This window comes from Ambystoma mexicanum, chromosome 5p, assembly GCF_040938575.1.
Source record: "Ambystoma mexicanum isolate Mex_15411 chromosome 5p, UKY_AmexF1_1, whole genome shotgun sequence".
NCBI classification, from domain to species: Eukaryota; Metazoa; Chordata; class Amphibia; order Caudata; family Ambystomatidae; genus Ambystoma; species Ambystoma mexicanum.
Genome location: NC_090930.1, coordinates 656,093,646 through 656,106,985, shown reverse-complemented (window position 1 = coordinate 656,106,985; position 13,340 = coordinate 656,093,646). Strand labels below are relative to the sequence as shown.

At 45.1% G+C, this 13,340-nt stretch overlaps 1 protein-coding gene across 2 annotated transcripts in view; it reads right to left on the bottom strand.

Annotated features, from left to right (window-relative positions):
- Window positions 1-345: 345 nt before the first annotated feature.
- Window positions 346-13,340, bottom strand: part of TMEM35A (transmembrane protein 35A) — a 100,024-nt gene continuing 87,029 nt past the window's right edge. Inside the window, exon 2 of one of the 2 annotated variants that reach the window (XM_069613018.1) lies at window positions 346-2,010. In XM_069613018.1, the coding sequence (XP_069469119.1) occupies window positions 1,630-2,010 (381 nt within the window). In that variant the 3' untranslated portion in view covers window positions 346-1,629. The remainder of the gene's footprint in view (window positions 2,011-13,340) is intronic. The other variant, XM_069613019.1, reaches the window with a different exon arrangement.

Below are 13,340 nucleotides of genomic sequence, written 5' to 3'. Positions count from 1 at the left end.
AAGATGAATTACAACACATCTAATATACATTTAAACACAATGGTTCATACAAAATGGACAAAAAGTTAAATGAATATCTTTGGTAGCTCCTGGTTCCCCTGCGGTAGCTCCTGCTTACAACAGGGTGATGCCCAACTCCCAGGAGCTGGTTTTAGCTCCTGCTCATCAAATCTCAATTTCGAACCCTGTATGTACTGTCAAATTAGTATTGTGGTAAGACAAACCATGGCCCACAGAATTGCTCTGCTGATTAATAGAAAGGATACAAGTTTTCAAAAAATGTACCTGTGGTCAACATAAGCCTCAAAATAATTTTTCAAAATTGATTTTCAGTAAAGACTCCAACACAGTTCAAAAAGATTTTATTTCAAGAGTGGAAATCAATTAAAAGGCCAGCCAACATGAACAAGAAATAAAATACTACATCACCCATTTGCAACTAGAACACCAGACTAAGAAAAACAGCAATATAGTGAAAACTACAGAAATACTCTTTTTACACGAAACCATTCCTGACATCACAACCATGATATTCAGTACTCTTCATCCTCAACATCCACAAACCCAGTTCTTGATTTTAAGAATCGCATACTATTTGGACTGCAGAGGGGTCAATAAAGTACCACAGGCAGCAACATAATAGTGTGGGGGTGTTACTACAGGTCTCAATTATTTGCCCAGCTTTATCCCAATAACTGGGACGTGCTACTTTGAAGTCACGAGTGGCAACTATTTAAATGGGAAGGATGATTCCCTTCTTCCCAGAGGCTGTTACCATCACTCATCTAATAGACACCATCAGCTGTAAGCGCAATTCGGTTGGCCCTTGTCAGATGTGGTCTTCATTGCCTTCAATTTAAAGTCAGTCTTGAACATGAGACGAAAACCTGGTCTCCTTACTCATCACGCCGATGGTCAGTAAACTGTTTATTTGCAAAAGAAATAATACTACTCTGCACTGCTCCTTTTAGTGAATTGCCTGCAGTGGCATAGCTAATACTGTCCGTTTTATGAGAAACACCACCTCTTGCCATGAAATGTCACCCTGTAAACATGGCCACACAAGTGTTCCCATTATGGAGGTAGGCAGAGCAAAGTACCCGTAATTCCTTGTTTCATGGTCTACGCAAGGTCATGAACGTATTGTTCTGTGAACACATCAAATCACCTTTCCATTTCATATGCAGAGTAACAACTAAAGAGGTGGTTCTCAATGTACTATCAGCCAAAGCCCCTAAGAAGTGACCACTGTTGCTTTGGTGCTGGGTTCACTTGCAAAGTTTTGAATGCAAAACCTGTTAAAGGGAATCAGGGAGGAGCAAAGCTGTAACAAACTGACAAATCAGAGACTTCTCGTACCAACTCTAAACTGATCATTGCTTGGTGACGAGTGAAACGTTAAAACTGCTTCAACAGGGAACATTCCTATCCCACATGTGCTAACATAACACTTCCTCCAGATTAACAAAGCAATAGAGATTTCAGGTGCAAAGACTAGCACTACAATTCTTTTTCAAATCCAACATGGTGTATTTGATAAATAAAATAAAACAATAAAATTAAAAAAGTATCGTTCTTTCATTGGCAGTTGCTGCCAGTAGAATGTCCACAGTGGCTACAAACAGGATATTAGGAGACCTTCATCTTTCCCTTTTCTGATGCACTTCTCTGTGGGATAATCTCCTCCTTGTCTGATATGACAGCTTTCTTCTTTGGTCGCTCCTCAGGCTGACGGGCAATTAGTAACCGACAGGTAAGCAGAATGCCAAACACCAAGGCATGGGCATAACGTTTGAGGGGGTCGCCAACCAGCTGATGGAAGAACAGTACTGCCAGTACAAGTAAGAGGAGGAGAAAATTAGCCACATCTTTAGGTCGACCAGGAACCAATGTCATGACTATGCCGCATGCCACCTCCAGAGAGCCAATTATCTTTCTGAGAAGAATAGAGTTGATCCCCATCTTCTTTAGCATTGGCAGAGCTTTAATGTAGCTCTTGTAGGCGCGTTTCTAGAATCAAACAGAAGAAAACAATCTATTTAGAAACCTCAATCATAACATGAAAGATTAGCAGTGCACATGATATCAGTTCTCCTTAGAAAATGCTAAGGCACTACAAAGAGATAATACAATGCAGTTATGAGGACACTTACTGGACAATATATTCAATTACTCTTCAACAGCAGGGAATGAAGGAAGTGTATGAAATTGTACCGGTGTTCAGCAATACTCGCAAATGGGACAAAAGTGTCATACTGAACTAACAATGAAGAAAGTAATCCTCATAAATAAAACACAATTGCAACTGTAAGGAGGGCATGGTATCAACAGTAAGACGGACACAAGTGACCACAGTTCAAGGGTGTTTATTGAACTTAAACAAGGGTATAATGAACACCTATCTAATCCTAAATCTACAGATGGGAGTAAGCTACGACCATCAAATAATAACGCCGTCATAGTGGTGTCTTGTCAAAATAAAAGGACCTATACTAAAAAAAGAAAATATTGCCACCCCTTACTTCTAAATGTATTTATTTATTTGTATTACGCCGGTAGCTTGCAAGCCTCGAGGTGAAGAAACAAGGACACGAAGTACAGACATAAATTAGAACAAGGATACGAGACAAGACATGCAGAAAGAGAGGGGCCTAATTAGAAAAGTGCAGATTAGTTAAAGATGTAGGTTTTCACTCGTTTGCGGAAGCGCATGTAATTTGCTTCCATTCTTATATGTGCAGGGAGGTTATTCCACAGGTCAGCGGCTAAAATGGGGAAAATTTTCCTGAACCAAATTTGCGCTCATCTATAGCCACTGTGATCTTGCCTTGGTCTGAGGATCTGAGCATTCGGCTGGGTGCGTAAATGTAGATTATGGATTTTAAATAGGCTGGTGCTTTCCCCTGGATGCGTCTATGCTCCAGTGTCAAAGCCTTGAATTGAACCCTGTCTTCAATTTTTAACCAGTGTAGCTCTCTTTTAAAGTCGCTGATGTGTTCGGATCTGGTTTTTTTCTTAATGATCCTCGCTGCGTTTTTCTGAACAACTTGATAGCTGTGGAGACATTGGGCCTCATTATCAGTCATTCGGTCCAGAAATAACGGTGGCGGTAAACCCGCTGCCACTGTTGTTTCCGGACCGGCTGATCTCAAGTTCTGCAGGTGGGAGGGGTCATTCCCGTCAGGTCTGACCTGGCGGGTTTAACACCACCCGCCTGCAGGTGGATGTGGAAACACTGGCACCATTACAAGATGGTGCCAGTGTTTCCACTTCCCCATTCCCTTGGAGTCCTAGAGGACTCCAAGGGAATGGGGATTTACCAAATTCCGCCTCCGGAATTACCGGGTCACCAGGGTTGTAATGCCCCGGTGATTCCGGGAATCACGGAGGTGGAATGGTAATACGAGTCTGGCGGTAACCTGCCGGAATTTCTGGCACGGTTACCGCCGGACTCGTAATGAGGCCCATTGTTTGTGGGACCCTAGAATTAGTGCATTGCCATAGTCCAGGCGTGATAGAATGGAAGCCCTTGCTATGATGGCACAATTACCCTCTGACAAATAAGGCCTAATGGCTTTTAATAATCTGAGGTAATATGCGCAGGTTTTTTTTATATACAAATAGTGTGGGGGTAGTGTTTATGACAAAAATGATATGTCAGGATGTTCAGACCGTTGGCCTTCCTTCCCCATTTTTTCAGCACGGGACGAGGCGGTTCACTCAAGCGTAGCACAATCTCGGGCTTCTTCGGCATGAGGATACAGTTCAATCACTAGCATCAGGGCCTTCTGTGCCCAAGTCGCTTTACTTATCAAAGTCTCTTGATTCAGAGGGATTGATGTACTAAAACAAACAAAAAGTTCTTTACGTTTTACAAGTACTCAATTCAGATGATTCACTCTTCACCCTGGATCCCTCTCATCCGGGCTCAGATCCACTTTTACAATGTTCATAGAATATTCTTTCTCTGGTGACTCACGGTTCACCCCGGATCCCCCTCAGTCGGGCTCAGATGCTTCCTCTTACGCAATTAGTCTCCCTCAGCCGGGTTCGGACTAATTTCTGTTAATATAAACTATCAAAGACTTTGAAATGTGCACAGGGTTTAGCTTGACCTGTTGCAGGACCACTTCGATATCACAATTCCTTTTTACATTTGCCACCTCTCATTTGGATACCTAACAGAGACCTTCAAATGAGGACCCACGTGGCACCATACCACTCTGTTTACGGTATCTGTCTTGGCTTCAAAAGTTCAGTCACTCATCTGCTGTTTAATTATTCACGTCGCTCGTCACATACGCTTCACACAATGTTCTCTTCAGATTTCTCTATACAATGTTGCCACTTGCAACCATGGCTCTAACACAGACCAGTCCGGTATCAGCATCCCTGACTCACCGGCTGTGCTGACTTGACTGGCGCTGCTGTTGTAGGAGCCAAGGACAGTGCCACAGTGGCAAACGCTCCTCCCCACCTTGATTATTGACGCGGGAGAGCCTCTGGTACCTCTGACAAACAATGCAGGTTTCTTCTGCTTTAATTCCAGGTCTTATGTTTCTTATTCTCGAAGGCTCATGAAAGTAATTGTCTTTCTTTGGAAAGGTCAAGGGAACTTCCCTCTTTGCAAACGTCTCCGGTCTTGCTGTTTTTCTCCTCGATTAAAACTGCCATCTTGGAACTGCTGCTTCCTCGTGTGCTTTGCCTTGCTCAGAGTGTGCTCCACCTTTTAATCGGTGTGGGGAAGTGTGATGGAAATCAGGAGTGTGTAATGATCAGTAATTGCCTGACTCTGCCTGACCATTGTGTTGGGACATGTCAGGTATACGGCTCGGGTGTTAGTCCGTTTTCTCTCTGTGAGCTGTCCGTGAGAAAGTGTTTGTGTTGTGAAAGGGGTGTGAGGATTGAGTTCCTAGGTATCCTACGTGGTAGGGTGGGGGAAAGGTGTTACAGGGAGAGGGAAACAGTATCTCGCCGTTCCAGAGTCCCTCTTCTACTCCCTGAAGACCCCCCCATCCAGGTGGTCCTTCCATACTGGTCCACCCCCAGGAACTGGATCCAAAAGCGATGGCCGTGTCCTGGCCACCTAGATGACAGATCGCCGGGGTCTAGAAGATGAGACACCTTCAGGTTTCTCACACAACTGGCAGGGGTAAACAAGGAAAGTGGAAAAAAAGAGAATTAAAACCAAATTATTTACATTTTTTCCCAATATATGTTAGTGTGTATTTTTATGACCTGGTTTACCCGTCAGCTGTTATTTTGTATTATGTATGAGGGATTACATAGGGATTATTTTCTTCACGCTGACATTAGACCTATATGGTATGAAAAAACATTAAGGTGACATTATGGCTGCAGTGCAAAATCGTGAAAAAAATAAAAATGTGCCAGTTAAGGCGAGCTACACAGCCATACCCCGAGCCCCCACCACACAATGTACATACTGACACACATGGAGGTCTACAGGTTGGTAATGTTACATGTATTTTCACAGATGATGACATTTGTGATTTTGTGTGTCTATGAGCAGTACACAGTGGGATTGCAAGTTATGGTGGTGCAGCTCATCATAACTGGCAAATTTCTATGTTTTTTTGATTTTGCACTACACAATAAAGTCTCATTAACAAGCTTTTATCATTGAATTTCACAGGTTTTTATTAAGACAATTTATTCGTAACATGCCTTTAACAAAGTGTTTTCACTGAATTTCACAGGTTTTATAACACCCCATAACAGGTCTGTGGGCTACGGCAAAGGCCTGTGGTCACATTCTTCGGGCGTGGGCTGTAGCTATACCCCCAAGCCCAACCTAGCCACGCAGAGTAGCCTATGTCCCCTTAACTGGTCTGTGGGCCACTGGCCACGGCCGGACAATTTCCCTGGGGCCTGGTATTCAGCCTTCCTTTAGGCCCCACTTAGACATCCACAGTAGCCGTAATCTCCATAAAGGATCCATTGGTCGCTGGCCAGATTGCCCGGGGCATGGCCTTAAGCCATACCGCAGAAAATCTAGCCATGTTATAAACCACAAACAAATGGCTTTTCCTATGGATAAGTGGTCCAAGGGGCACTGGCCCCACCACCTCACCCACAATAGCCAATGGGCCACAACCAGGGCAATGGCCACTTTAACTAAGCTGAAGTCGTGCTTTCGAACATGGCAAATGTTTGTGAATACTGCAGTAAAATTGGTTGGTTTTTGACATTTTAGGGGCATATTACACCTCTTTGGGACCCACCAACTCAATTTGGCTCCAAAATGCCAAACAAACCCAGGTGAAATTCGTGGACACGGAAAAGGTTTGAAAACCACAATTGCGATTTTTTGAAAAGTTATGCGTGCCTCCCAACCAATCACATTATATGTTTTCTAACTAAATCACTCATTGTTTTACCTACCTTTTGCACATTTTTAAATAAATCGCTCTACAGATTTGCATCAAAGTTGCAAAAGCACACTGGGGACCAGGGTGCTGCTACTAGTGCAAACTTGATGAAAATCCATCCATCTGTTTCAGGCTGTAGGCATGACATAATTATTTTTCAATGCAAGTTAATCAGTATTTCTCACATTTTGGGAACCCCTATAACTTCGCCCTGCCCCACTTATGAAATCTCACAAAAATAAATATTTATTTGGGGAAATTGTGTGGATTTGTTTAATGGCACAAAGTTATTAGCAGCCCATAAAGTGCTCTTCCTATGGGGAGAGCAACTTAACCATAACTACAGAGTTGCTCTCACCGACCCTGAAAGATCTATCTATAGAAGGATGTGTGAGAAACCGGAGGGTGTTCTCACAGATAGTCCCTTGGGATACTTTGTTCAGGTGGCCAGGGTAGGGCCATTGCCTTGGATCCCGACCCTGGGGGCGGACGAGTGAGGGAGGATCACATGAGCAGAGGGTCCTTTGGGACTGGGGAGAGAGCACCTGAATACAGAATATGGTATTCCCCCCTACCTTTTTCTCCCAATTCCTCCTACCTTCCCTCTGCGTTCATGGGATGTTGTCATACAAGTCTCATCAGGCCTCAGTTTGTTACCTTAGAAAGGGGAAGGGTAAAACACATCGGGAAATTAGACCATTCCGTAACCCTTAACAGCAACCCAGTACACCGTTCTTCACAACTCAAAGAACATTTAACACCTTCACCTCTAACTGCTCGATAGAAATCTAAAATCCAGAGTTCTTATCTTTCAAGACATCCCTCCTTTTCTGACATGTGTGAACACCCCTTTTCCACGAAACTTAGGAAAACCAAGAATTCCCATAATCCCCTTTTCCCATTGAGTTACCCAAAATACATTTCTCCCTATCCTCATTTTCTCTTTGAAACTCTTTCATTTTAAAGGTTATTCTTTTTCTCTCAAGTCCTCCTCCCCAATTTCGAAAATGACAAAGAAGAGACGAGGTTGCCTAGGGGAATGAAGATTGCCAAGGGAAAGCCTACAGAGACACAGAGGACAACCCATCCATTAACAACAGACTTTCCCATTAATGAGGCCAGGCAAAGTCAGGCAGACCTAACCCGGACCAAACACCTGCAGCTACTTAAGAACTTCCAAGTGTATAAAAGAAGGCTGCAGAGAGAAGGAAGGCAGTTGCTCTTGGGAAGGTAGGAGGGAGGCTGCAAGGCAGAGACCAGCAGGGGATCCCTACCTAAATCCCTAGCACTCGGCAGGAGCAAGGTTTACTGCCCAGACAGGAGACCCAGGAACAGAAGGAAGCAGGAGCTGGTGGCCTCAGGAGAGGGGCTCACAGAAACCCTGGCCCAACACTTATTAAGGGCTGTAGCATGGCGAGGGAGCCGGGCCTCCATGAAGCCGGAGCCGCGCAACCTGCATTCTGTTGGTCAATCCCAGGGCAGGACTCAGCTCATTGGGTCCACAACCAACCCCAAAGGCATCTGAGATGCAGGGGGTGAAGACCTTGACCCCAATCCTGCATAACAAAAAGAGAACGCTGCTCAGATTGAGTCTGGAGAAATAAGACAAGTGACACTTGGGGAGCGTGCAGCATTAGAAGAGTGAAGCGGGGAACACAGAGCTAAGAGACTGAAACCTGCACTGGGGAGGCCTCCAAACCAGGGATTGATCCCGAAGAGACACGAGGACCCCACCACAGAACAGCACCTACGCTGGGAGGTTATCCAGGAAGGGGAGCGATCCAGGAGCCCCAAGAGCCCAGTGAGTGCATTGTGGGACATGCACAGAAAAAAAATACTCAATAACGCAAAAGAAACTGTACTGTGTTGAATAACAATTGAAACTTGCAAACAAACTGTAGAAAGAGAAAAGGGAAAGCACTAGCGAGAAATTCTTGTGGCTTTCCACCTCCTGTGAAACTACAGATAGCAGAAGGCCATAGTAGAGACTTCCCTCACTACTTCTATATGCTCTATTTCTCTTATATTGACCTAGATAAATTGTTCTACATACTGTTTCTGATGGTTTGTCTCATGTTTTGTAATTTTATGCTTCTAATGTATTCTTGTTGTTGTAATGTGAAGCGCTTTGGCGTATAGTGCTATATAAACTTAATCAATACAAATACAAAAATACAAGATAGGTCAAAGTGGTCAAATAGGAGGTCCAGCAAAAGTCCCATACAGTCGAAAGCCTTTGGCCTATGAACTGTGAAGACAAGGAGGAAGCGCACTGTACCTTTTGTCATTTGGAGTCCGAGCCCGAATGAGGGAGAAACCAAGTGACACAAGACAGGAAAAGTACACTATCCCGATTGTCATTTGGGATCCGAGCCCGGCCGAGGGAGATCCAGGGGTGAGAAGTCATCACACAAAGTTGACTGAAAAAGGAACTATTTGAGTAAGCAAGTAAAAGTATCTGAGAGGCCAGCGCCCAGAAGAGGGGGACCCAGGGTGAAACCATCACCCAAACTGTCTGAGGGGTCAGCACACAGAAGAAGGGGACCCAGGGTGAAGCCATCACCCAAAGCATTTATAGAACAGAAATGTGTGTTTGTTTTGTTATTGGAACACGTCAGGCCCTCGAAGGCAAGAGACTTTCTAGGTAAACAAGACTTGGCCATTGAGGCTCCTGGTAGCTGCAAGTGGAACCGTCGTCTCGTGCTGGGTAAAGCTTGAGTGTGTGCTGTGCTCCAAGATCTCATTTTACCTCATGTTCAAAACGTGGGGAAGGGAGATCTAAGCTAGCACATCCTGACATATTATTTGAGAACACTTTCTTTTCTTGAAAACCATTACACACCCTTTTTTGTATTAGTGGTAAGGTTTGGCAATAGGTTTCTTTGTATAGGCCCTTTTTATTTGACCCAACGTCACTAGGATTGCCTTATTTTTCAATTCATGGTCGACACTTGCTCCCATGTTAGATTTAGGTTTAGCATAGGCGTTTTTTCCCAACCTGCATACCGCATTCATTGTTCAATAAACACCCTTCAACTGTGATGACTTGTGTCGGTCTTAATTGTTGCCACCGTTCCTCACAGATGTAAGACCTTATGTTGTACTTCAGTAGTTTCATTGGGGAAAAGATCACAATGGCCAGCTCAAACAAAAAAAAAGGGTTGTTCCCAAACAAAACAGTAGTCCTGATGGTTCTCACCGATTTGGGATAAGGCCCCATTTTACATCAGAGTCCCTTCCCGTGTAAAATAACTTTTCCATGGTATACCAGTATTTGGGCCTTGTCAGCCGCTAAATCAAATGTCCGGCTGTTACCATTCAAAAGAGGCATTTGTTACCTCTGTGGGTGTTGCAGGATTCACTTCAAGGTTCCCAAATTCTTCTTCAGTGAGTGTATCACTGCAGGTTTTATTCCCGAAACAGAGTTCCGTCGGCTATCGTACTGAGGCTTCCAGGGTAATGCACACCAAAGAACTACTCAGTATTGGAAGTCTGTTCCACAGGCAAGTCAGTTGGTCCAGGCGCTGGTGAAGGAGGACGGAAAAGACAGAGGCGACCCTTTAGGTCTGTAACACCATGTAACCCCTCGACTGTTCCTCACGTCACCAATCTAGGTCTACAGTAATCTCCCTGATCCAAACCCATTCCTCCTCCTGCTGTCTGGTCCTCTGTATGGCCAACCAGGCCTGCTGGGACCGGCCTGCTCTGCACACTATGTGTTGCTTCACCGTTACCATTTCCTCGCCACCTGATGTGCTCGTCTCAGCTTGTACCTCTAAGGATGTTACTGCTTGGTCTGCTCTGGTCTCTCTACCTATTATTACCTCTAAGCCACCTCTTCTTCTGGGCGTTGCCTTCAATGGGGTATTCCCTTCTTTCACTTTTGTTACATTTCCAACCTCCACTTTGCCACCTTCACTGCCACCTCCATGTCGCGATGCCCTTTCTTCCACCTCCTCTGAGCCAATTTCCCCCTTGTTGTAACCTCTTCTGTGTCCATTGCAACATGTTATCAGCAACTCATTCACCCTCAATCCTAATACCTTCTCTTGTCCTCCACGCCCTTTCTCGTGATGTTATAATTCTTCGTGCAACGGCTCTCTTTCTGATGTTATGACCTCCTCTGCTACCTGTTTAACTCGCTCTAACTCCTGTCAACAATCTCTCTGTGATGTTACGACTTCCTTCACTTTAACTCATGCCACCACCAATGTTCACTTTCTCCTTATGAAACTGCACTTCTTCCTTTTCACACTTCACACTATCCACCTCCACTGCTGTCACCTCTCCACTCCCCTTTGTCTCTCCTGCCTCTGGTCCTTCCACTGCTCTCCAGTTTCCAGCCTTCAACAAGCAGGAGCACCCTGCAACTATGGGTTGAACACTGAGAAACTGGAGTGGGCTGCTTTTATACAGTGTTCCCACCACCCCCTGGTGGAAATTTCAGCAAGTGTCTTCACCTGCATATTTTACTTGGATGATGGCTGGGATTGGCTATTCTGCCCGAGTGCACATGGAGATCTAGCAGGCTAAAAAGGGACAATGTCAACTTGGCGTTCCCCATCACTGTCCCCTGAGCTTTAGAAGGAGCTCTGGCTTGCGGAGGTACCCAGCCCCCAGGTCCTCCTACTAGAAGTCCCCATAATCAGGCGGGGGCTTTGTCATAACTGTTAATGGAGTTTGAAACTTGGCTTCCCTTCTAGAATGACATGCTCTTGGGGGAATATTGCAGGGTATGGTTGCAATCTGTCCCATATTTCTATCTATTAGCTTGGTAGCACACTACATCATTAATTTAGGGAGATTTTGGGGAGTAAAACTAATTTCCCCTTCCTACGTACAGTGGCCCTCAAAGTCCTTAATCCATTAGAACGCTTCCATGTATGTGGCTATGCAGAAATACTGTTCAACAATATTTTAGTATTCAAACATTAAAAAAAATATTCCTCATACAAAAAAAAACCAAATCATTTAGAGCGTGTGTTGACAATGTGGCACCTCACATATGACCTTGTTTTCAACAGCACATGTTTTTTGTAGACTCATATCTCTTGTAGGGTTGACACAAAGAAAACCAAAATGGTGACTAACAACTAGTTTCGAAACCACACATATTTCTTCTTTATATGTTATCCTGACTAAGTGACCTATGTGGCCCTAAAAGCTAATGAACTATAGCATGTTTGAACTCATTATGTTTGTCAAATAAAAGAGAACAATGCCTCTTCCTTGGGCAAACATGATGAAGCACAACTGTGATAAAACGAGCAATTAACCGAAATATGAATGGACACAGCAGAGATGAACAGGACACAGCAAAGGTGATACCTAATAGAGTAATGCTTACAATGTTATTCATGCAGTTAAGCCAAAGCATGCACTCAGTATAGAAGCCCCATGTGATAGGATCATAGTTTCTGACCCGTGTGCAGCCCTACAAATAAGCGGTGTACTTGGCACTTTTACTTCTTAAAATCAGGCAAATACTCCCAACAAAACAATAGGGACTAAAAGTACTAAAAATGGGTAATAACTGATACATAGAAGCCTGTCACCCTGCTTCCACCCACACAGCTCAACAGATATGTTCAGATTAGTGTTGCCAGCACAGCAGTGCCACAGGAAGGTGCACTAATTTTCTAATTAGAAACTTTAAAGTAAAAATGTATCTTTTCATGTGAAGGATGTATTTAGCGGGGGCGTGGCTTGGCAGCCATGGAATAGGCTGCTCTTTGTCGGAGCTCCCAGATCCGAAAATTGATCCGTGGATTCGCACAACTTTAAGCTGCCAAATTTAAAGAGAAAACGGACGAGTATCAATAGGAAAAGAAGCAGCGCTGAATGGATCATCTTTCGTGAAGATCATATGTCAGGAGCAGAAGTTATGCTACATTGTAACCCCTGCCGGGGAAGAAAAGGCTGATGGCAAAATGGCGGCGGAGTAGGAACAAAGGAATCTCCGGGAGCCTGCACCGCGTCGATAGTATTGAGCGTTGCAACGGAGGTGATACGCGGCTGTCCGAGAGGGAAGGACGGCCAGCGTATATGCGATGAGAACGAAGCGTGGAAGTGTCTGGGCTGCCTACAACGGAGAGGAAGACCTCGCGGGCGCCGGTAAACCCGAACTCAATAAAAGCGAGTGCGCGCACAGCGCTATGAGGACCGCGGCTTCCTGCCATGTTAACTCTGAGCGCCCGGAGGGCTTGCTAACGTAACTGACAAGGACACTGCGACGCTGGAATAAAGTATAAACATGACACGGCAGAACAAATAAGTGCGATGAATGGGATACGGATGTGCGCATGGTCAGCCGAACTAGGGAAGAGACACCGGGTATGCTAGTGAGCTGGTCACGGCACTCGGAAACCCTGCTGCTCATGGAAGTACATGCCCCAAAACTGTACGTGGAATAGAACCGTCTGGCCCTGTGTGGCCGAAACGCCCTCTGCAGCGTACAACAGCACGAACTTTGGGTGAGCATACATTGTGAACACATGAGAGTGTGATAAGAAGCACCCTGTGGAGGTCAGCAAGCCCATTCTGGGCACAAGAGAAAGCACGAGCTGCGCCACGTGACCTAGTGCCCCCCCTGGACACGAGTACTAGGGGCTTGGAGGAGAGGCAGACGCGAGCTGCATAGTTGCTGAAGCACGGAAAGCAGCCTTAAAGCAGCGGGGGACAGCGGTGCAGCACCCCTGGGCATGCATATAATAGAATGGACTGGTGACTGTGTCACAGGGAAAGTGCATTGCGCAAGAGGAGCGGACACAGAACTGTGGGTTGGCTGGGGCGAGTGAAGGCCATCCCCCCGAGCCACAGCACACCAATGCCACGGAGCCTGACTGCGTAATACAGATGTAAATCATCCTAAATTAACCCTCTGCAGCTTGACCCAACCACTGTGACGGAAGGCGGGGACACCAACATTAAAATACAGTGTGATGACAA